Source organism: Podarcis vaucheri, assembly GCF_965113315.1.
Source record: "Podarcis vaucheri genome assembly, chromosome: 5".
NCBI classification, from domain to species: Eukaryota; Metazoa; Chordata; class Lepidosauria; order Squamata; family Lacertidae; genus Podarcis; species Podarcis vaucheri.
Genome location: NC_138763.1, coordinates 44773541 through 44799033, shown reverse-complemented (window position 1 = coordinate 44799033; position 25493 = coordinate 44773541). Strand labels below are relative to the sequence as shown.

At 41.9% G+C, this 25493-nt stretch overlaps 1 protein-coding gene across 7 annotated transcripts in view; it reads right to left on the bottom strand.

Moving 5' to 3' along the window:
• The window catches only part of ARMH3 (armadillo like helical domain containing 3), a 126774-nt gene that overhangs the window by 69729 nt on the left and 31552 nt on the right, over positions 1–25493 (bottom strand). For all 7 annotated transcript variants that reach the window (XM_082223437.1, XM_082223441.1, XM_082223442.1 and 4 more), the window contains 8 exons: positions 22596–22654; positions 21235–21300; positions 20376–20445; positions 18919–18979; positions 16904–16992; positions 3277–3359; positions 2103–2229; positions 603–678 (listed from right to left, as the gene is read on the bottom strand). In XM_082223437.1, the coding sequence (XP_082079563.1) occupies positions 603–678; positions 2103–2229; positions 3277–3359; positions 16904–16992; positions 18919–18979; positions 20376–20445; positions 21235–21300; positions 22596–22654 (631 nt within the window). The remainder of the gene's footprint in view (positions 1–602; positions 679–2102; positions 2230–3276; positions 3360–16903; positions 16993–18918; positions 18980–20375; positions 20446–21234; positions 21301–22595; positions 22655–25493) is intronic.

Here is a 25493-nt window from a genome sequence, read left to right as displayed (position 1 = left end):
GGGACAGGCTCCCAAGGTCATCACCCAACATGCCAGCCACTATTGATTCCAGCAGCCCCTGTAAGCCCCATGAGATGTAAGAGCCTCAGTATGGAGGAAAACCCATTAGCCAATCAGCCCCCCTACCAGCAGAATCATGTATCATTCCACAGGGATATTATGAGGATGAGCTCATAGGCACTTGCTCATAGCTTTAAAAAGTGGAACTTCTGGGAACAGCAAAGAATATTGCAAAAGATGCATTCAAATACTTACACCTTGCCCCTGACTATCCAAAGTAAGTCTACATCTTACTCTTAGAAAACAATGTATTTTGAAACGCATACCTTAACCCGTTTTAAAGAACAAACGAGTTGTTGTACCCCTAAGTTTACAAAAGCAATCGCTGCTGAAGTGGGAACATGTTCAGCAAACTTGGCAACATAGCACTTTTTTGGGAGGGGAGCAAGGTGCTACAAGACTCTTTCAGGTTTATATCCCACCCCACCCCAATATCCTGGCTGAGAAACCAACCAGCATGCTATACTGCAACAAAAAATGAAATGTTCTGGGAATAAAAGCAAGAATGCACAAATGAGTAACAAAAACTTTCCTTTTCTTACCGTATGTTGACCAACGCATGTGTCACCTTGCTGGCTGGCTCCTTCCACTGGCCAGCGTTGGTAGATAGCCTCAAAACTGAAAGAAAAAAGATTAAAGGAAGGTTACATTCTATGGCACCTATTCTGACAACAGTACAACATTTTCCAAGGTAATCAAGTAACTAAACAAATTATTAGAAAAATATAAATAATCTTAGATGAAGTACAGGCATCATCCAAATGTGACCACCACCACGAGTAAAGAATGTGCATGTAGTATAATAAGGAGGATAAGACTTCGAAAACACATCCCAACCTAAGGAACCTTCCTGGAACTTCACTGTGCTGCTTCTACACTGCTCAACATATAAACAAAAATATTAAGAAGCTTATTGCCTCCACTGTTCAGCATACAGCAGAAACAATATGGGAAAACACATTTTTCCTTTTATTTGTTTTCACTTTGAATATGCATGTACATTCAATTTTTTGTTTTAAAGTTATTATTGATGTTTATTGGAAGAGGCTATTCGAAGAGTTTTATGTAACTGTTCTAACATTATCATGCTGTGTGAGTGGATCAACTACGTCCCTTTTATGAATGACTATTTAACCCTTATTATATGCTTGCCAGACTAATGTTTCTAAGAGGAGAGGAAAGCAATGGGAGGCAGGGAGGGCTGGCCCTTTATAGGCAGCCCTTCTAAAGTGTTACTCAGAGGTAAGTGAATTCATATAATTCCTTGGTTATGTCTCCCTGCCAGCATTCCTTCCTCCCCTTCATTCTGCCTCCCTACTAAGTATTTGCTCTACAGCATTTCACTGCATCTCTCTGCACCTTCACTCCCCCACCCAAAAACATCATTTACAGATCTAGACTGTTTGCTGCACTATTTTAAAAAGGGTATTGGGTGGGGGGGTTGTTTTCCAACTGCTTCTAAGGCTTTGACCTGGTTCTGTGGATGCTAGCAGGCCTACGTGCTCCCTATTCTGTACAGTGAGTTCCTTGTTGTGCATCCATCAAATGCTTTTTTCACCTCTTGTTTACAGCACCAACTCCTGCTGCTGATTGGCTCTGGGGGGTGCGCTTGCTCTCTGACCTGAGACTAAGGCATATTTTCCCAGCTGGGAACTCTCTGCGCACGGCAGACTGGCTCACTCTAAATGAGGGCACCGTGCGCCTTGCTACCATTTAAATATTATATGCCTGGCAATAGCAAACAAACACACTTTCATGTATACACAGGTGAACCAGATGGCAATTCTGTACCCAAACAGCATCGTTTCTGGATGTCTGCTCCTGAAGAGTCGCTTTCAAAATGTCCTTTGCCAAGAACAAGGAACCTTTATCCTTTTCGAACAGAATTATTTCACATCCATGTGGTAACTGACAGCCACACAGTGAGCACACATGCTGATCAGGCATCGTACACAATTGCTCTCTCTCTCACACCCACACAGTTTATCTGTCATATCTGTGTGTTTTGTCAACAGCAAACCAAGTCATCCAACACTACTCACCCATAGAATACAGGTTATCAAAACTCTGGTGCATTCTGATGATTTCATAGTATAGCTCATCATAGCTGCTAGGAGTCGGAAGGAAGGTATCTCCATAAGTGATGAACATGTTAAACAGGTTTACCACCTTCAAAAACAAAAGCTATAGGAATTACTACAGGAAAAATGTGCCATATAATATATGCAGTTATCTAAGCATTTAAAATAAAGAAGTCATTACTTAATTTTTGTAGATAACAAGTGTTTATAGATAACAAGTGTTTTGTAGCTAACAAGTGTTTCACCTCAATTGATTATAAACCACTTTTTTTCTTTCCCTGATAAATTTAGGGATAAAAATAAAAACTGGTTATAAGCCACCCAAAACACTGAAAGCGGGCATCATTCCCGTGAGGGAAGGAAGGAAATTGGAGGACTGAAGAAGAGAGTCTGCCAAAGCCTAATAGCGAGAGGACAGAGCTTAGGGACAGAAGCAAGTATCCTGAGAGGGTTAAAAAAACACACCTCCTTTTCTTGCTCTATACAGGGCTGTTTCTAGGCTAGGGGAAGAAAAGCAGTGGGGTGTGCTGGGGGAGGCATTTTCCTTTTACCACTCTCGAGAACATCCCTATCTAGCAACCGGGCCCAAACCTGAGCCCTCTTACATTATACAGCTCTGCTGGGGAACTCCCACTCTCCCATGTAAGCCAGTACAAGGTTCCTGTTCCAGGCTGGCTGAATTCCTGAGTATGTTCAGTCTTGTTAGGGGATGGGGATACAGTGCAACTGCTTCATTTGTTTGTTTGAGCAGACTCCACTTGTTACCCAAAGCAGTGACAGATCCATTTGTCACACAGCACAACAGTCAATAACATACACATGAAGGGGCTTTCCTCCCTCTCTCACATTTCCACTGAACACCTTGCCCAAATGCTTTGACATTCCAAACAGATATCCAGCCGCAGGAAAAGTCCTTGAATCCAATTCCAGCTTGAGCCAAAAATAAGTGTTCCCAACCCAGATACACAGAAAAACAGAGATGCCATGATAGAGAACAGAACTTCTAAGAATGGCTCCAATAAGATCACTATCTGGTTTTTTTGGTGTGTGTTTTTGAGTGGGCATGCTCCACACTAATTCCTAGGTTTTAAATTCAGTGCTGTTAACTCTCACTATCCCCAAGAAAGAAACTCACCATGAGAGCCAATGTAAAGATGTTGTGTTTTGCCAGCAAAACAGTCTCGTTGGACAAGAGAAACTTCAATAGATTAATCAGAGCTGAGAAAAGAATGAAAAGAGTTTTTTTTTAATGCAACTACATTATCATAAGCAGATACTTGCTCAAAGTCTTCAAAGAAAGCGTTTGATTAATTAGAATCCTGTCCGTCACAGATAAGCAAGCACAGAAACTGATGTATTGTTGTCCCAGATTTATCCTTCCTGTTCAATACCATGTTGAGTCAGTTGCCATTCAAATCAACTGACACAGAGGGTTTCCTCCCCCTACTTGTCAGCACCTTAAGTAGCACCAAGGGTCTGGGAAATCAGCTGCCAGCTTTCAGTTTCAAACACTGACAGCACAGGACACGGAGAACCAATCTCAGCTGTCATTTGTGCTGATGATGCACAAGGCAGAAACAGGTGTAGTGCAACTCTGCAATAGTTTGACTAGTTTTATAATGGCATGCATGACACCCAAGTAGATACTACACAGAGTGCCAGGTTTCTTAGGGCAGGACATGTCGCTTTTGATTCCTCTTGGGAGTATTGCCTGGAGAGAAGAAAATGTTAGCCACTGGATTCTCCATCCCTCTTTTATATCAACAGTCACCCAAGGAGAATGGACAGATTAGTAAATGAAAAATGTTTGGCTCATGAATGGTTTATGAGGAATTGCTGCATTCTGAATACTGGTACGAAATTTATATACTTGACAGTGTTATTACAATCACTGGTAACAATAGAAAGCAATTTTCAAACACAGGCACTTCTGTTTTACTTGGAGCTTATTTGGCAAGTGAAAGAATCCCCTTCTGATTATGTGAACTGACAGTAATTTTCTGCTCTGGAGCTAGGTGTAGATATAGGAGTTCTGTGATCAAATTCTTAGCCTGAAATTTCCCAGTAAGGAAACCATACAAAGAAGTTTTATGTCAAAGGCTCTTCATCACTTTCTAGCTGGATCGGCTTAATGTCAGTCTGTGAGCCAAATTTTACAGGTACAGCTAGAGCATTATCATGAAGAGCATTCCTACTTATAGAACCACCACTGTGCAAGAAAGCAACATGCTCTATAATCCGCTAGCTGAGAACTCCCAGAGCAGGAAGCCCATTTAAGACAAGGGCAATCTGGCAGGATCCAGAACAAAAGATTATCCAGCTGCCAACTGATCATTTATCTGGAGCGGGGGTCAGCAACTTTTTCAGCAGGGAGCCGGTCCACTGTCCCTCAGACCTTGTGGGGACCGGACTATATTTGGAGGGGGGGAATGAACGAATTCCTATGCCCCACAAATAACCCAGATTCTAAATAAAAGCACACATTCTACTCATGTAAAAACACCAGGCAGGCCCCACAAGTAACACAGAGATGCATTTTATATAAAATAAAAGGACACATTCTGCTCATGTAAAAACATGCTGATTCCTGGACCGTCTACAGGCCGGATTTAGAAGGTGATTAGGCTGGATCCGGCTCCTGGGCCTTAGTTTGCCTACCCATGATCTGGAGACTTGAAATGCTCAGAATTTATCCTCTGTCATGAGACAATGTTAAAAATCAGGCACGTTGTGGAAGGTCTAATGAGTTACTCAATAGGGCATTGGGTGGGCCAGGTTAATATGACTAGTAGGATAAAAACACAAGCAGGGTAAGGTGGGGGGAGGAGGAGTCTGCCCAGTGTATACTCATCCATTTGGAACAGATTTCAGCCACAAGTCAATAACTGCAGGGAAGATGATAGAACAAGAGAGGAGTAAGAACCAACCATGGCACTGAGGGTAGGTGGGGCTCTCTGATCTTTTGGATATGATTGAAAACAGCTGAAGGATAGTGAGGGCCACATGATCCAATAACATGATCCAGTATTATTTTACCGGTGTCGGTGTACATCAGGTTAATCACAGAAAGACAGATAAAATGTTTAGAAACTCATCTTAGGCCAAAACATAATCAAGCAAATACGGCAGAGAAGCAATTTCCATCTCGGTCTAGTGATCACAGATATAACCATGACAACCAAAGACAACTTCTTTGCAAATTCCTTTTTAAAAAAACCTACACATTTCATCCTTGTATTTAGAAGATAACATTTTCCCCTCAGATTTAGAGCACTAATGAGCTCACCGCTGCAGTAACATGCACCCACCCACTGTCCTCATGCTATTAACATGCCTCTCTGTGTTAATACCTAGTCTTGTGTTTATAGCTTCATTTGCTAGTGTAATGAATTGTGCTTTGGGGACTGTGGGCATGCCCTATATGCCACACTGTCTCCAGCTTGAAAGAGTCTGCTGCCCATATTGTACTTAGAGGCATCAGCCTTCAGGGCAGAAGAGTAGCTTCAAATGGGTTCTTCAGAGCAGAGATGCAGTTAAAACATGTTTCCAAGGTAACTAAGCCTCCATGGTGAATGTCACCATCCAAGGCAATCACTGCTAGGGACTAAGACAGCTGCCCTGAGTCTTTGTGATGGTGGTTTACTGGACACTTCTCACATGAGCAGCTATAATATGCTTTGATCATTGGCTCAGCTTTAAGAAATTCCACAGACAGAGATCGCTGGCTCAAGCGCATGGAATGCTCCACCACACAACTGTCTGCAGAAGTGCAATTTGCCTGTGGCTGTTTATTGGCAGGTCTGATTCACAGGCTGCTCAGTTTTAGTGGAGAATCTGAAAATCTCTACCCTGAAAGTCTGAACTCTTATTTTAAAATGATCCTACTTCTACTAGCTTCTGGCATGGAGAACACTTGGGTTACACTTAAAACAACAATAAAAACTGCAACATGCAATATACACCATCCAAGCAACAGTAACACCACACTAATATGTAACAAGCAAGAAACAGTAACATAAAATAAAATTTGTACACTAATTGGACAACCAATATTAGCCCAGAAAAAACGGTATGTATTGCAACTGGAACTAAAAGAGGAACAATGGTGGTGTCAGATGTACCTTATAGGGGAGGCTACTGCCGAGACAGGACACTACCACCAAGAAGACCCTATTCCATGCCACCACACTATGCACCTCACCCAGTGATGGATGACAGAAACGTCTCCACTGCTGATCTCAACATACAAAGGGGAGATGTGCTCCTTGAGAGAATCAGGCCCCAAGCTGTGTATGGCTTTGTATGTCAACATCAGCCTTGAACTGGGCTCAGGATAGGTAGCCAGTACAGGACGTAAGAACATAAGAAGTCTTCTGGATAAGGCCCATCTAGTCCAGCACCCTGTTATCACAGAACCAGATACCTGTGGGAAACCTGCAAGCAGGATTCGAACACAAGAACACTCTTCCTTCCTGTGGTTTCCGGCAATTGGTACTTAGAAGCATTAATGCCTCCAGCTCTGGATGCACAGCACAGCCATCATAGCTAATAATGTCAACAGTCTCCTCCTCCATGAATTTGTCTAATCCTCTTTAAAGCCATCTAGGTTGGTGGTCATCTAGGTTGGTGCTTAGCATGGGTTTAGCCGGGGGCGGGGGTGGCATCTGTCGCACCCAAATCAATAAATAAAAATACTTAATTGACCAATCGTGTTGTAGATAGCTTGGTTCTGCCCCACCCCACCCCCACATAAAGCCTGTCCCTCTAACATAAATCCTGGCTACGTCCACACACCCCAGCTATAAAGAACAGCAGAGTCTCAGTGATCTATGCATCTCCAAAGGGGGGAAAAACACCAGCTTTTCTGAATTGTCACAGGTTGCCACAAAATATCCTAGCATCCTCATTCCCTGAAGCACTGAGAGCAATTTCAGGTCCCCCAACTGCTGAACACTCAGCAGGAGAGAGAGAAGAAAGAGACAGAAAGAGAAAGGCAGGAGACTAAACACTACACCACTTAGGGGCACAAAAATGTATTCCGTACGTCATTCATTCTCAAGGGGCTCCTCCTCTGGCTGCTACCATTTGAACTCTTAATATAAAAAAGACCCAAAAACATCCACCTGTACCCCAGACTAGGAAGCAAGAGCAAACTAGAAGCTCAGTACAAAAGTTACAGGCCGTGTCCACAACTGACAGCACTGGCATTTCGTCTAATTGCCCAGATTACTACTCTCCCTCAATTTCCTCTCACTGGGATAAAAGCAACCAAAGAAAAAAAGTAGGGTAACCTGCTTTTAAGCTGTTTTCTCAATCTTTTTTTATTATTATTAAGATGGCTGCAAATTTGTATGGCTCTCCAGCTCACACAGCTCTGCTAAGTCTGCAAACTGGCACTTCCAGTACTCAGCAGGAGCTTTGAGCTGTCTGTTATAGCAGGGGGAAATGCTGGGGTCCTGTTCCCTTTGTGAGAACCCCCTGAGAAGGGTGGTATGCGATTTGGCCAGCCACTATCCACTTCCTGACTATCTAGCTATAGAACCCACACCAAGCTGCACAATTCATTCAGGATAGTATGGAAACCTGAAGCTAACAGAAAAGACTATATTATACTTCATTCTTGGTATCTGAACAAGCTGCAAAGCAGGTGGGGGTAAAGAGGAGAAATTCAAGAAAGTGGAAAAAAGAAAGGCAGGAAGGTTTGCACAAAGTTCTGCATCAAAGGCAGGTGCTGGTGGTATAACAGAACAGAGAACATCTTCGTGGGATTTACTGCTTGCCTCTTCTTACTACTAGGCCAAAACCTTATATAACTGTTTGGCAAAAGCAGGTCAGGTAGAAAGACATGGAAACACCCTGCTGAAATTGTATAAGATGTGCTAAAAATCATTATCTCTATTGAGGTACAATATAGTTAGAGATTAGGCATTGTGCACAGGTCCAGTCTCTAAATGCAACTTTCCTAAGTCCTTCATGGCACTCTAGAGACGGGGGTTTATTTGCCTATTTTCTGAAAAATCAGGGGCAACTCCAGCTCCAGGACTTTTAACTCTTACTGATGCCCCACTTCTCAAAGCAGAAAAAGAGGCGGCAACCAAACATCTCTACCAAAGGTGCTCTACCAAATCCATTCCTCTATACTGCATATTGTGTCAGTTCCTAATGTCAGCACTCAACTCCTGAATGAACGAAAAATTCTCAGATTTATTCTACCTCCTGTTTAGGGTCAAAGTTTCAGAAGAGAAGAAGCAGAAGAGAACTATGGACTTTGTGCAGATTTTTGAAAGGAAACAAAAGGCCTTCCCAGGTGATTTTCAAAATGCAGAAAATCCCTTCTGCATCCACAATGCTGTTTGTCACCTCTCTTTTTTTAGGAGAGTGTTAAAAATAAAATGAAACATATATGAAATACCAACACACTGTTGCAGGCAAAGAAGTTAATGCTAAGTCATGCAAGGCTGCATGTAAATCTAGACATCAAATGTATGTTCTCTGACTCAGTGGCCCAGTCCACGTGTCACACTAACCATAGTTTAAATAAACCATAGCTTAAATAAAAAACTATGACTTAACATGAATGAGCAGCATGCTGGTGCACAATGCTCAAAAGTCCCTACAGTGCTCCCCCCCCCCAAATGATAAGACAAGAACAAACCTTGGTTACTATTTGTTGCTTGTTTGGAAACAAACCATGACCCAGGTTCAGATGACATGACAAGCCAGACTGGCTTTTTTTGCCCATAGTCCAGCAGCAGGAGAAAGGAAGGGGGAACCACAGGAACTTCTGAGCAGCCATGGAGACAACTGAATTACTGCTGGCAGAAAGTCCATCCAGGTGCTAGTAAGCAAATCTTCTTCAAAACAGAGGTATTCAGATAAATATGTCTAAGCAGCGGAAGACTTCAACTTTAACCAAAACTAAGGCTAAGTGTAAAATTCTAGTTGGCATTAATCACTAAAGGTAGTGGTGACTCTCAACACTGAAAACAGATTAAGATAGATTAGGGGAATAGGGTGGTGGAGAGAAATGAGCTAAGAGCATCTTCTAGTCCACTTGCAATTTCTTTACCATATTTAAAAATAATCTCAAATGTTACATATGCACTGGCCTCTAGGGGGAGGTGGCAAGATCCCACAGGTAAGATATTAATTCCTCAAGCTGTCTGGCTGAGGAAGGGGCAATAATTAGCTGAAATAAGTCCAAAAGAATGGACAAAATCTAGACTAAATGCTCTGAGAAGGTTAATTATGCAAATAAAATCAATAATTAAATCAGTTATGAGAAACTACTCCTTTAGCAGCTTCCACCTGCAGGCTTCTCAATAAAGAGTTTCCACCACAATCAACTTCCAATACAGAAGGAACATACTGTATTTTTCTGTGTATAAGACTAGGTTTTTTCACCAAAAATTAGGTTTAAAATTGGGGCTTGTCTTATACACGGGTAGTGCTGAGAGGGTGTTTTCTTAATTTGGAGTCCCCCAAAATAGGGGGAGTCTTATACATGGAAAAATACAGTATATTAGACAAACTGGAGAGGGCTCTGAAGAGAGCAATAAAGAGAGCCAAGGGCTTGGCTAAGAAGAACCCAAGGGCTTTGGCTAAGAGACAAAACTGAAAGAAGGAGGCACTTAATCTAGAGGGTAAACTGGGGAGAAGAGGCTGGGGTACAATTTTAGTAATGATATAGAGTATGTACATATACGCACAGAGTAAAATAATACTGTGCAAAAATAATACACAATGGAATAAAGATGATTCAACTGCTGTCCATAGTCAAAGGCAGAACAAATGGAAGTAAATAAAGCTTATTTTCCTTAAGAATGCTTGAGCAGCGAGTTGGTGAACCACTCTTCACAACAAACTTCTAAAAATACTGACATCTTTCAGAAGTGGCTCAGCTCACTCAGCCAGAGTACCCTTCTTACAATGCTCAATGACAGCTAGATGAAACAAGACAGGTATTATTCCTGCAATACCAACCAGGTTAAATAAAGAAAATCAAGCAGAAACCTCAAGTTCCTTTATCTACTGAAAGGCCATCACAGGCAGTGGCATGAGGCACACCTAGCTAGCTGAGCAGACCGTAGCACTAGGATCTCTGGTTTGTACCTTAATGCCAACAGGCAACTAGAATTAACTATTGCCAGAGTGAATGCCATCAGGTAAACACAGCCTGGTCAAACCCTTTGTGGATAGACACACTTTCCACATAAAGCAACTGAGATTGCCCTAAGGCGGCAGCGTCAGTATATTTCTATTTTTCCACTTCCAAAGCAATTCTTTTGAGGCCTGCACATTATACTTGTAATAATACCATGATGTCTTAACAACAACTACTCTAAGGCAGGAAGCAGGAAAACTCCAGGAAGAAATCTCCTAAGGGAGTAGCAGGGGGTTGTTTGCTAACCAGAATGCAGGAACCAGCCACACTAAGCACCAATCAAATTGTGACACAAGAGTGATCAAAACACACTTGGTGAGAGAGAGGGTTATTTACAAATAGGGTCTGACAGCGAGGTATCAGCACCGTCCTCCAGAGAGATACTCATGGATTCAGAGTTTGCTCTAGAAATAGATGTTCTTTTCTTACAAACAAGTGCATCAAACTTCCCTGAGGCACAGTCTCCCCCAGAATTCATGGACATGGCAGGCAATTACCAGGGGACACTACTTGTGCTGGAAGGCTTGCTGTCAATCAGCCAAGAAAGCAATGGGATTTTGCCAAAAGGGAGCTGGGGATACATAAGTGAAAGCGGAGGTGTGCCTGGCCACACAACGCCACAGGCAGAAGAAATGCCTGTCGTGAATGGATACTCTGCAATCTACCACCTGATCACTGAATGTCATAAACTGTGCTAACATCTACATAAGTACTCTTACTTTAAAAATATGGACATACAGAACTTCAGTGAAGGCAATAGGTAAAGGTACCCCTGCCCGTACCGGCCAGTCTTGCCAGACTCTAGGGTTGTGCGCTCATCTCACTCTATAGGACGGGAGCCAGCGCTGTCTGCAGACACTTCCGGGTCACGTGGCCAGCGTGACAAGCTGCATCTAGCGAGCCAGCACAGCACACGGAAACGCCGTTTACCTTCCCACTAGTAAGCAGTACCTATTTATCTACTTGCACTTAATTGTGCTTTCGAACTGTAGGTTGGCAGGCGCTGGGACCGAACGACGGGAGCGCACCCCGCCGCGGGGATTCGAACCACCGACCATGCGATCGGCAAGTCCTAGGCACTGAGGATTTACCCACAGCGCCACCCGCGTTCCCAGTGAACCTTCACTGGGAACGCGGGTGGTGCTGTGGGTAAATCCTCAGCGCCTAGGCAATACAACTGTTTTAAGTGCTAGGTTATCAACACCCTTCATAACATGGGCTATCCTGAACAAAATGCAGCACTTGAAGTGGCATTGATTGATTGATTGATTTAAATTGCACCAATGCCTTATCCATGTGTTTTGATTTCTATTTTTTATTCCAATGTTTGTCTGACAAATACACTTGATACTCACAATACAAAATGTGTGTTCTTGGCGCTGGAGTAACAAAGCAAGAGTGGAAATTCTGCTGTTGTAAAGGTCATGCCACCACAGATCAGAACACCCCTATCCAGGCTAGTCAAAATGATGACATATTTTTTATTCATCACAATTGTTAATATTGCATTCTGACTTTTTAAAAAAGCCTTCAAATAGTAAAATTATAGAACTACATATTATTATTATTATTATTATTATTATTATTATTATTATTATTATTATTATTTTATAAACACTATTAAACACAGATAACATAAACATAGCAAAAATAGTGGATAGCGAAGCATAATTTTTAAAAAAACATTGTTAAGGAAAAAAGCATTAAACTGGTACCTAAATGAAATAGCATTATATGTCTCTTGAGTTTATCTGGAGCGAGTATTTCAAAGATGGAGAGCTACTACTAAAAAGACTCGCTTCCCAGCTGTCATCCACCTAATTTCTGACAAGGAGGGCACCTGAAGAAGGGCCTCTGAAGCAGATCAGATTTCAAACAGGTTCGTAATTAACAAGTTAATAATTACCCTCATCCCAATGTTTGTTTTTTAAATGTTGTTTTCATTGAGAGAAGTTCCTCCATACAAACGAAGACAACATATGTACAACAAAATCAAACTGTAGGTTTGGACATCAGGAACAGGACAAGGCAAAAAAGTTACAGAACAAATCTTACACTACATCAAAGTGAACCACCAAATACCAAAAATAGGGTGAAATTAACATATTTGTCAATAAAAGACAATATGCTGATATTGCATAGAGATTACTCAGCATAATCCAGGAATGAAAATCAAATAGAAATAAATTATTCTGGGATACATGGATCTCTTATCTGACATAATTAATTTATGCCGGAAGGTTACCTCTCCATACCTTCCCTTTCTACTCTCAATAAGAGGATGGGTCTGACCATTTCCACTTATGTACCCAGGCAATCGCTAGTAAATGGTTAAAAAGAGGTGTGCGAGGATATATTGAGTGATCCATTTCGAAGTACAAGCTTAGAATCCTGTACAGGAAGACATTGCAAAATTTCCCCACATTTAGCCAAGGCTATTTCCCAGCATGCTTGGGGGGCAATTGGGCACTCCCCATTGAAAGCATCCACTTTCCCACATTGCTTCAAAGACTTAGGGCTTCAGGTCCAAGCTGTTTTGGCTGTACAGAAGCACTAGCACTTTGAATTATGCCTGTAAGTAAACAGGCAGAGATCTTTTCACAATGAAAAGATGTGTTCCAGTTAACTAATTAAAAACAGGACAGCTAGACAGTTAACATTTCCAAACAATCTTCAGGGACAGCTTAACATACAATGCATTATGTTGGGGGTGCCAACATGTATGCCCTAGGCTAGGGCAGGTTCAGCACACACACACACATACAAGACACATATTGGGCCTGGTTTGGCCATCCCAATCTTGATCTGATAAATCTTGTTGTGCCCGCGTGTTCGCTCCTTGTCCCTTTTACATCTGGCTTCAGAAAAATTATCTTGGCTTCTTGAGAAAGTCTCTGAATATCTGAACTGGGAAACCGTGACTTAAGGACTCCCTCCAAACCAGAATACGAAACCATGAAGGCCTAGGCCTTCCGAAGTAAACAGGAAGTTGGATGGGAGGCTAGGATGTCCCTGATCACCGCTACTGTCTAAACATGTGGGGTTTGCCCCAAGAAACCTTTGTGCTGCATATGCTGATCTAACTTTCTTTAGTTGTATGACACTGTGAGGGCTTTCCTTGCAACTAAAGCTGCAAGTCTCACCACCCTGATGTGCTTCCCTTATGATGGCTTAAGCAATGTTTCCCTGTTGGGAGTGTTCTGAAGAACAGAAAGGTAGGGGAAGAAGAAAGTGGAGCAAGAGAAACACAAACTTTGTGTGGGCGTGTAGAAGAACAGAATGGAGATACACAATACAGTAGGAGACAGATCTGGTGGTTGAAATACATAGGAAGTGTTTTAGGAGCAACAAGCCAGTGTTTTGGCAATAAGAGGAACTTGCTTTTGACCTGAGCAAAGGCAGGAAACAAATTGGAGAGCCAACAGGAGAGGATATCTGGAAGCCTTTAGGATTGCATGTTTCATGCCTGATGGGAAGTTTTGCTTCTGCACAACATCTGATGACCTTCGACGTGCCAGATCCCTTTACGCAGCCACCCCTGTACTTCACTCGACTGGAAAAGTCTCAGCGCGCTACTTCGTGAATATGGGGGGGGGGACTGACAAAGTTCCAACAGACTTCCGGAGGCGGCGCCAATGGCAATGGCAGTCTCCTTCTAAACGGGAGGAGAAGCTCTGCGGAATTTGGGGGTCTCCTCGCTACGGTGCAGCGGAGACCCCCAAAAAAACGCAGGCGGGAGAAGCCTGCGGCCGTGGGACCCGGCGGGCGCCAGAAGCACCCCCCCTGCTAGCAAGGGAACCCCGTGAGGGGCTCCGGAGCAGAATGGGGGTGGCGTGGCGCTGAGGGTCGATCGCTACTTCCGTGGAGTGAAGCCGCGCAGCTGTTGCCGGAGAGCGCTGTACTCTTTCCTTTGGAAATTCGGATTACAAACTACAACCCGTGAGTAAGATTTTTAAAACGGGAGATCAGAGGATTGGATTCCCTCTGATCGACAAAAGACTTTGATCTTGGCACTGAAGCGGGGAGACGCAAAAAGGAGGTCCGTCTTCCACTATTGTAAACAGGAGTAAAGCAAAGATATTTAAAGCTAGAGCTGGAGAAATTAAACTAAGAGGACTTTGATTTTAATGCCAGAGGCATGGTCTCATGCGTCTTTGGTCTGTTTCTTTCTCCTCCTCAGCCACCTAATAAAATCATTGCTGCCTACTTTGCGAAGTGGCAGCACCAACAGTAAATAATAGGGGAAATGTGGGCAGACTTACTTCGGGCATGCGCTGGCAAACCACATATCCCAAAGTATTTTTGTCCCATTCGCCCTGAAATCACATAGCAACATCTCGCAAAAAAAAGGGGGGGAATGATGGGAAGTTTTGCTTCTGCACATGAGTCTGGCAAACTGCTCTAAGCTGAAGCATTCCTTCCTCACCCACCCTAGAATGTTTAGTTCACACTGAGTTCATGAAACATCGTACCCTGACCTGTTCTTAATGCATGGTTGACCGCATCTACGGAATGTGATAGTTATGTTCTTTTAAGTTTTGCTATATCAATCACTAGTAACAGTTTAATAAGGAGGTTTTCATACCTGTCCAATTCTGTGTTCCCTTTCCCAACCTTTAATCTATTGATGATTAATGCCTATATGCAACCCTTGCATTGTATTTGTATTAACCAATCAGCAACAAGCACACATGTGGCAATGCTGTAATATTCAATAAAAGGGACTCCCCGAGTCATGCTCCCTCCCATATGACACTTGTCATTTGTCTGTCATTTATTTCAACCCAACACATGCCCTCCAAGCAGTATTTTTAGAAGCTGCATGAACACGCATATAGCTCCACTGGTGTGTATAGGGTAAATGATAACTGTCAGATTATTATTCATTCCAAGAATGACAAGCACTAGCTAATGGTATGGTACTTCGCCATATGAATCAACCTTGTCTTTAAGTGCAACTGAACAGAGCTTGATGTTACACATATTTCATAGCTGCTATCCAAAGCGGTTCGAATCCCCGCGGCGGGGTGCGCTCCCGCTGTTCGGTCCCAGCGCCTGCCCACCTAGCAGTTCGAAAGCACCCCCGGGTGCAAGTAGATAAATAGGTACCGCTTACCAGCGGGAAGGTAAACGGCGTTCCGTGTGCGGCTCTGGCTCGCCAGAGCAGCGATGTCACGCTGGCCACGTGACCCGGAAGTGTCCCCGGACAGCGCTGGCCCCCGGCCAATAAATGTGAGATGGGCGCACAAACCCCACAGTCTGTCAAGACTGGCCCGTTCGGGCAGGGGTACCTTTACCTTTACCTTTATCCAAAGCAGCAGCCCCACATTTCTGCCCTCCCCCAGCAATGCTTAGAAATGCAAAATGTGTGATATGCAAGTTCATACCAAGTGGCAGCAAAAAACATTATCAGGGTGAGAAAGAAGGGGAAAGCTCTCATAATGTTCAGTGCCAGCCACAGCTCTGACAAAAGCAAGGGCAACAGAAATATTGCTAATTCATTAATAGAGAAAAGATATATCACCCTCTGTACTCTGCTTTAGAAAACCTAAAGGAGCCACATGTCACAAAAAGAAATGTGAACTGATTGAGGCAGAATCAGATAACAGCAGTATTTTCACCTAGCTGCAGTTGGCCATAGAGGTAAGACTGCTAGCCATCTAACAAAGCTCTGCTTTAAGAACAATTTAACGCAGCTTCCCTATTGCCCTTCCCTAAAGAGTTTCATTGAAAAAACCAAGCCATTAGCTTTGTTCCCAGGACATATAATAGGACTAGACCATTTCTATAACAACTTCTTTATTAAAGCATGGAAACTTTTATGGTGAGGGCACAGTTAGCTGTACTCAAAAATTACTTGCTGGTCCTGCTTCCAGGCATAGAACAGGAAGGCAGAATTAGAAGCTAGACAAACCGATTAGCTCAATCCTTTTCATCCTCCAGAGGCAAAAGTCAGTCCACTGCCTGTCTATTAAGTACTGCTATGCCCCATTTCAGTTTAAATCTCCCAGGGCAGAGCTACAATGTTTGGATTAGGGCTAGTATGGACACAGTAGCCTGACACAAAGTTCTCACCCCACTGCCCCTCTTTAATATTCAGGCAAACCTGAATATTACCTGCCTTTCTCCACCCCCAGCAGTAGCCAATGATGAGGAGTAGGAGTGGGGATTGCCTAGAATGAAATCAGATTTCAAAGTAAATCTGTCTGAAACTTACAGGGGCAAAAGGGAGAACCAAACTTGGAAAATAGCACCCAATTGTTAGGGATCACACCTATTTCTGCTCTAAAATTTAACAGCGATTAGAACAGATCCTATATAGAAACTTCTCACCTGATATGGAGGAAGCTCGACCTAAAGAAAACCACTCATACAGCTTGATTTAAACAGCTACGTCTCCTGCTCCTTGCTTCCCCACAATTATACTTCCTGGTGCAATCATGCTTCGAAAGGTACAGGACAATGGTATTAATGGGCAACACGCTTCAGTTATTGTAGTAATTCTGATTCTAGAACAACAAAACACCAAGCTTGCAAAGGGACAAGAAGGATAAACTGGTACTAGAAGAGAGGAAAGCAAGCAAATAATAATAATTACCTGACCAGAGTTCCCTCCAAGTGTAATGAAGCCTCACTCTGCATTTCTTCTGGTAGCAAAGCAGCTTGTGCACTATTTGAATGCAGCGTCTGGAGAAAATAGAGAGGAAAGCCTAATGAAATAAGCAGCATGTAATTGTGATATACAGTGCAGGAACACTGGCAAATTTTCAAGAGCCAGCTGCATAAAAGTGATATTGTTATTTAATTTCGGAATTGCTTCCTCAAAGGGATATCAAAGTGATCTCACCAAACAAATAGAAAATTTCACAATACAAAAACAACATATATAAAACAACTGCATATATAAAAATAGCTACCAACTGCACGCATAAAACAATTACAAATCAGTACATATATAAACACAGTTAAAACCATTTGGAATCCAATACAGATATTGAGTCAAATAAAGATCTCCTATTGGAAAGTTGATTGAAAAAGGGAAGTTTTTAACAGACACAAAAAAGACAATGAAGATGGTGCCTGTCTGAGTTCCAGTGGATAGCTGCTGCTCCACTACAGACCTCCTTATAAGATGCTATTTCAGGATTCCCCCTCCTGCAGAATGTAGGGATCAGTTATATTTATTATTATTTCATTATTGAGATTATATCCCACCTGTCCTCCAGTGAGCTCAAGGTAGTGCACCTGTTCCACCCCACTCCATTATATCCGGGACTCAACCACCACACTACACTGGCTCAGACTGCTGGGTATATAAGGATGCCAATATGTTTTCAGTATCCTCATCCCCAGCTGTATATGGCCTTTTTCCACCCATGCTAGGACCTTGAACTTTGCCAGTTAGGTACTGGGCTGTCAATGGAATTATTTCAACAGCCCATTAATATGATGGTGATATTCAGCCAAAGTGAGCTGTCATTTTATGCACTAGCTGCAGCTTCCAGCTTAACCTCAAGGGCCGTTCCACAAAGAGCTACATCCACATATAGGTAGCACATGGCTGACAGTTGTCAGGCTACCCTGGTCCAGAAACAGTTATAGCTATCTGATCAGCCAAAGCTAGAAAATGTCTCTCCTGGCCACTGGGGTCCATCTCTGGTGACAAAGAGAGTAACCTCACACTACAAACCTGATCCTTTGGGAGGAGCACAACTCTGTCCAAAGCAGGCAATTGACCAATTATCTGAACTCATAAACCAACCAATCACAATGCCTGTCTTGCCAGGATACCAAGTCAGTTTCTTCTTACCCAGACTACCACCAAGTCCAGGCACTGATCCAGAGATACACTCTCCTGATTCAAACGCTACTGAGAAATAAAGCTGGCATGACACCTTGTACCAAATCTCCAAGGGACCGCCTGCAATGGATTCATAGAGATGATAGGATGATAACCTGCAGATAATAACCCGCAGCAACCACACAGCACACTTGCCAGGAGGCTGAAAGATAATCACTTCTGAGTTCTTCACCTATTGCAAAGTAACAGTAACACTTTTTTTTGTAAACTGTTTCGAGCACAAATGCATTTGTGGGAAATGAAGCATTATAAATGATTTGATTAATCTCCCAGTCTCTCACAGTACACAAAGGTTAGATGCTGCTGACATTCAAATAGTCCTTCAAAAGAATTTTGAAAGAACATCTCAAGAGCTACATATGATACATGGTTCTGATAAGCCAGGTAAAATGAAGTGGCTTCTTGCATGCACAGGCATCAAAGCATTACCCCCCCCCCCGCCCCCGCTTTCCTTTTTGGCCTTTTATAGTCCATTAGCACCGTGTTTCACCATCTCTGCTGGACAATGCTTCACACACTTGCCTGGTGTTTTGAAATACTTTCCAGCTCAAGATTAAGTAATTTAGGAAAACTCTCCGAATGGGAATTCGTTTCAATTTCAATTTCTTGGCACATTGAACAAAAGCACAACTCTTAGGGAGTTTCCTGAAATTACCTCGGGAAGGGAAATCATTCTGTTTTTTTAAAAAATAAAATAAAAAGCGATGCCTGTTAATAAATGCCTCAATATGCTTTAGTCAACTATTACTTACACATAAAGATCCATGGGAAATTCTTTCATCATGTGTGTGATGATAAATTCTACCATCAGATCTAGAAGGAAAGGATATAGATATCATGACAAAACTATGACAAAGACCTTGGACTTATATTCAATTTAAGTTTTCATTTCCAGATCGTGAACTTGCACTGCCTAGTTTTAACATCAATGCAGACATAACACACTATAATTATGAGCAGTGGGAAGGGACCGTATGGAGAGTTCTGGCTGTGGTTATTCTCTTTTCCAAAAACCTGAGATGATACTAGTGGGAAATGAATGCCTTAAAAGCCATGTTTGTGTATGCCTTTCAACTTCCAAGCATCAAATCCTTCAAACAGTTGTCCAACTTTCCTCTTATCATCCATATCAAAAGCTACTTTTGAGGGCTAGAATTCTACATATTTCAAATCTTGTCACTGGTGGAAAATTCCTGCAAAAAACAAGTTTCAGAAATTTGCTGTGACAGGGGGCCATATTTATTTTACACTAGATAATGAGATACAAAATGGTGCTTTACATCTATGGAGAATGTTCCAAAGCACAATAAATCTGACAGGGTCTCAATAATAGCTTAAATTGTTCCTGTGTCACTGAGTCAATAAAGTCTAATGGCATCACACAGTTTCAGAAATATTCAATTTCTATTTCTGGCCTTTTGTCAATGTTTTCCAGAGTGGACAAGGTGACCCAGACACTTTTGCCAATATTTGCCTGTCTTTCCTACCAATTTTCAAAGAACTGTAGAGTAGAGCGGAATATAAGAATTCTTATATTCAATTATCCACACCAGCTCATCCAGCCTCTTATTTAAAGTCATCAGCAGTTAATTTTATTTATGTGCAGCACTAATATGTTAGATTTTAGTGCATTATCCAGCTAAGGAAAGTTGGCAACACAGTATTCCATTAGCTTCTGAAACTCTTTGGAACAAATGTGTTCCATTACTCTGTAGCCAATTTCAGTTAAGATTTATGTATAAAGACTCGCTTTTCTCCTTGCCCAAAGTAAGTAAAGGGGCAGGCAGAGAAGAGGCAAGAAGATGCCATATTGGTAAATGAAATACATTTTAGAATTAATGCCTAGCTGGCAAAGTACTGAGGAATGTTCTCCTGAGGGAGGTTCGGCTGGCACCTTCATTATATACATTAGGGCATCAGGCAAAAACGTTTCTCTTCAACCAGCCCTTTGGCTGATTAACATCCTATACCCTTTTAAATGTATTTGTGGGAGGGAGTAGGGGGTTATTGGTTTGCCTGGGTTTTTCTGTTCTTGTTTTGTTTTTATGTATTTTATGTTTTTATCTTGTATTTTCATGTTGTGAACTGCCCTGAGATCTATAAATGAAGGATGATATACAAATTAAATAAATAAATCCACACACACACACACACACACACACACCGATCTTCGGAATAGCTGCTGACCAAATCTAGTAAGTACACTTACCCAGCACTGCGCAAACCAGAGGCCGACAGGGAAGGTTCTTGTCAGCAGCTTTCTTTCTGTGTCTCATAGGCTTCAAAACACATGGAGATAAAATAGTCATGTGGCATGCAGCAGTGACACCCAAGATACATTATCTCAAATGCTTTCCATGCAAATAAAACTGCTGCCCAAAGGGATGGCTTTCCCCCTCTCCCATTCCACACAGTCTCATTGGTCACTTTACTGATTTGGCTATAAGCAAAGACTAGGGTATCTGTAGGCTGGGTTTTGGATAGGCTGTACCTCCTATTGTGTCCTTCAACACAATGTCCATAAACAACACTGCTAGAGAAAAAAATACTGAGCTAGGTAGCAGATTTTCATACAATCATTGGCTATGATGTTTTATCTACAAGTCAGGAAGAGAAGATTTTCACAGCCAGATAACCAATATGACCATTGGTATCTGAAGTTAAGGGGCCATGACAAAAAAGAAAAGACAATTTTATGCATGAGCTAAATAGAAATCATAAGTGACCCTATGAGAGATGTGCATTTTTGAAACCTTATGTTAATATGGGTCTTTCCAGGATTAATTTATGATATTCTAACACACTAGAATTACATTTCAAAATTCTGTTCAGTTATCTCAATTATTTAAACATATTATTAAAGTGTGTTTAATCCACATTAAGTTGTTGTTGTTGTTTAGTCGTTTAGTCGTGTCCGACTCTTCGTGACCCCATGGACCAGAGCACACCAGGCACTCCACATTACGTAGGTTTTCATATATTTGGAAGCATCACCATGCATGAATGATACCCAATTTAAGAGTCCACACCAGTCTGGTAAACCAAGGCACTTAATGAGAAAGACTCACCATTCTGTGGAGGTTTACTCGAAAATTCATGTTGTCATCATGCAGAAAAGCATTAGCATACTGGTCCTATTAAGGAAGAAAAAACACTACAGTCATGAAAGGTAGCACTGTCATGAAAGGTAAACACTTGCAAAACTGCCAAGTAAATATTATACAGATAACGACCGGTAATTATCAGTCTTTTTATTATGTTTTTAAGCGTGCTTTTAAATTATACTTTTATGCAGATTCTCCATATGGATGACTAGCCCAGCTCAAAAACCCCACAAAAAACTGGATGCATTTTGATGCTTCCTTCTGATGTTCATCTCTGCAGGAAAGTGTCAGGAAAATTGTAATGCACTCTGCAGAATTCACAAAGAAGCTTCTTTACAATAATGTATATAGAAAGCTTTATGGCGACATTCCAATGGACTCATTGTCACTGGAGTTATTACAGCTTGAGCTGCTGGAAGATGGCTCAGCAGCCTCAGTCAGCTTTCATTTTAGCTTCAATTCTAAATCAAATCATGTTCTATGTAACACAAGTATGGCAACAAATTTGCTCTCCTTGAATTCCACAGTCAAACATTGCCCTGGTTGAAAGCAGACAATAACTCTGTCTTCTACTACCTACATTCCTCTCAAGTAAGCTTAGGTGATATCGACAGCAGCTAATTGCTGAGGGTTTTTTAATAATAATGATGATGATGATGATGATGATGATGATGATGAAATGGAAATAATAGGAATTCATGGCCTCTTGAAACTTTAAAAACCAAGATTCTGGGTAGCATTGATGCAGAATGAGCTGCTGTAGGGCTAAACAAAACAGAACCCCAACTATTAGCTGGCACTTGAATAAATATACTTTTTCCAATAGAAGAATGGGACTCCTCTAGGAGACTGGAAAGCACAAATGTGTAATCATGTATCACTTCCTAGATGACCTGTGTCAAGTGCCTTCTGCAGAAGTATATACACATACACACATAAAAAGAAGCCGAAAGCACCAGCCTGAAGATGACGAGTGAGACCTCGTCGAAACGTCGCACAGACACCCCGACTCTTACACGGGAAGACACCCGAAGACACCAAAACCTGCATACACACATAAGTGTACACACACACACACACACACACACACGATCTCTCATGTTTACTGCTCCAAACATTCAGTATCAGAATAAAAGTAATGGACAAAACGGAATGATTTGTTTGGGAAGCTGACCATCAGCACATGGTTAACTATAAATACCGCCTTAGTTATCATTCGACTTCCTAAAGAAAGGAGGGCTAGGAATGCAGGCTTAGCGTCAGGTCACAGGCTAGAGGCTAATGCATATGTAAATGAGATACAGGACACCAGCAGCGGGGCTTACCTCTGCTATGCAGGTCAAGATAATCAGACAGAGCTTGCCACTGTGGAGCCGGTGTTCATCTGAAAATGAAAAACAGCAGGTCCCACATGAGCCACTTATACCTTGATGTGCCAAAGGGTCAATAGGTGAATCAGGAAGCAGAAAAAGCAGAGCAAGAGGTGAGGCATCAGTAGCATTTCAGCTCTACGCTTAAAGTTGTTACCCTAGACAAGAAACTGTAAGACCTCCAAAGATCTGTAATAAAGCTTGTGCTATTAATCCTGGTTTCATCGTCCCTCTTTACATCTTTGATGTTAATCTTTTCCACTGTGTCTGTGTAACACAGCCACTAGACTTACTATTAGTACAGAAATATTTCTTGTCCCAGAGCCTATCGTTAAGGTGGGGGGTAACCTGTGGCCCTCCAGATGTTGTTGGACTACAACTCCCATCATTCTTCTCTTCCGTATCATCACGCCTAGTTCTAGAACCTTTTTTCTAGTAAAATAGCACTGGAATTTAGGGCTACTAAAGGCTGCTAGACATGATAGCTATAGTCTACCTTCACGGTCACAGGTAATATGCCTCTGTATACCAGATGCTGGGAATCATAGGCAGGGAAAGTGCTGTTGCACTCAAGTCCTATTTGCTGGCTTCCCATCGGCATCTGGTTGGCCACTTGGTAGACAAGATGGGCCTTCATTCTGATCTAGCAGAGCTCTTATCATCCTCTTTTGGCCTCGTAAAGCCTTTTACAATGAGATGGATTTTCTGGCTAACAATGAAGAGCCTTGAAGAGTGGTGGGCAGCCTTGACGTGGATCCAATTGTTAACTCTGCTCACTAGGGACAAAGAGTCATTTTAAAAAAGATAAATGTGAAAACCTCAAAACTGTGGGCAGCTTTGGACATCACAATAAGCCATCGTTTATCATGCCAGGAACAAGCCAAAGGAAGCTATCAGATCACATCTTACGTCTTTCTCTGATGCAACCATAATGAGGAAATTGGAAGTTGTTGATTAACGGCAATCTGCATTATGTCCAAATCTAAAACTGTGATTAATCTCAAATAAGAATTGTTCAAACAAGGTAGCTTATAACCCATGGTTATGAATCTGACTTGTTTTTAATACATATTTATTTAAGATGAACCAGTTTTCACATATAGGTGAAACAACAAGCTATGATTGATCGAAATGGAAGAAAAAGCTTCTAATCTCCTCTCTACAGCCATGGTACAAGAGGAGGGGAAGAGAGCACATGCAAGCCCAATACTTGCTGAAACCCGTTCCCATCACAATAAAGCATGGCTTTTCATGACAAACCAGGTCTGTGGGTACATGTAAAGGACAATGGCACACAAGTACATTTAAACATTGCCATCCCTTGAGGCCATGTGTGTTACCAATTTAAAAAGAAAGCCCCAGCACTCTGGAGCCTTGTTATCTTTTCACTGCAAGACATTGTGGCCACAGTCGTGTTTCCTTTGGGATTACATGCCAGGCATTACTTTTCTATACTGAGCATTTGCTCTTCAGATTACTCATACTGCAAGTGATGCAATATGTTCAACAGCACATCATTGGGTATGGATCTGCAGCTGCACAGAGCAGTACTTTAGTATAAGCACATCTTACTCCTCTTTATAAACCATAAGTACATTATAAAAATGACACAGCTACCCCGGTGTAGATACTGACTTTGGTCCTAGGTAACAGACGAGGTGACAGGGAGAGGGAGGTTCTGCTACCATGCCATTTCTATGCAGGCAGTGGCTTCCTGATTGGAGCTTTCTTCTCTATCTCAAGCCAAGGAAAAGTCAGAACCAGGAAACATTAACAGATAACACCAAATGAGAGTAACAACTAAGGGAATTAATTCATAAAATGTTAACTAGACTGAGCATTGGTAGAGGTGAACTAACATAGAATCATAGAATCATAGAGTTGGAAGAGACCACAAGGGCCATCGAGTCCAACCCCCTGCCAAGCATATCCTTAACAGACAGCATTCAATTTTTCAGCCACCTACACATTAGAAAGATTAACCTAGAACACTAATTACGCTCTGATTAAAAAAACTGAAAAGAGAAAGAATTTAAAAGTAATCTCAAATATTTTTAAAGGGGGAGTCAATGTAATTGTCTTCTCAGAAGATACATTTTGTTGAATTTAAAAGAACCCAGGCCCAGCTAAAATTGCTGTTGCAGGATGTTACAAAGGAATTATAACAAAAAGTTGCATTGTGCTGCTTAATGTCTTCACACTTAGCTACATAAACTGTAATGGAAATTTAAAAAGGACCAAATGACTCTAGTCAAGGGTGGGAGGTAGGGAATAGCTACAATTCTCTCTTAAACTCTTCAGGAGATTATTTTTGCATGTTGCCAAAAATGGGACGCTAAGCAAAATGTAGTGGGCTAATGCCAGAAATTTCTATCTTGTGATACAAATGGTCTGCAAAAGGTTAAAATACAGAGGAAAGAAAACATGCCAACGTACAAGGCACTGTGATTTATGAAACCATGATGTAGGCAGACTACCTAAACCCATGCACGACCCAATTATCACCCACTTTATGAAGAAAGTCAAAGCTTCTTGCCCACTCAGCAGAGCCTTCCTTCACCAGCCCACATCAAGCTACCTTTGCCAGTCAGGAAATATGATACATAGAGGTTCATCCAGAGCTCTGTTTTGCACTGCTCCTCTTGGGCACTCTTAGAAATGCCATACTCTATGCACTGAAGCCTCTGCCGCCTCCCCCGATATAGCTGAAAATTGGATGCGCTTTGCCTCATAGGGAGGGCATGCTGAGACTCCTCCGGCGGTTATGAACTACAGTTTTTCTTATTCTATATTTGGTTTCCCTCCCTTCAGCGCCAGGGCTCCCTAGTATCCAGTAATTGCCATCTGGCAATA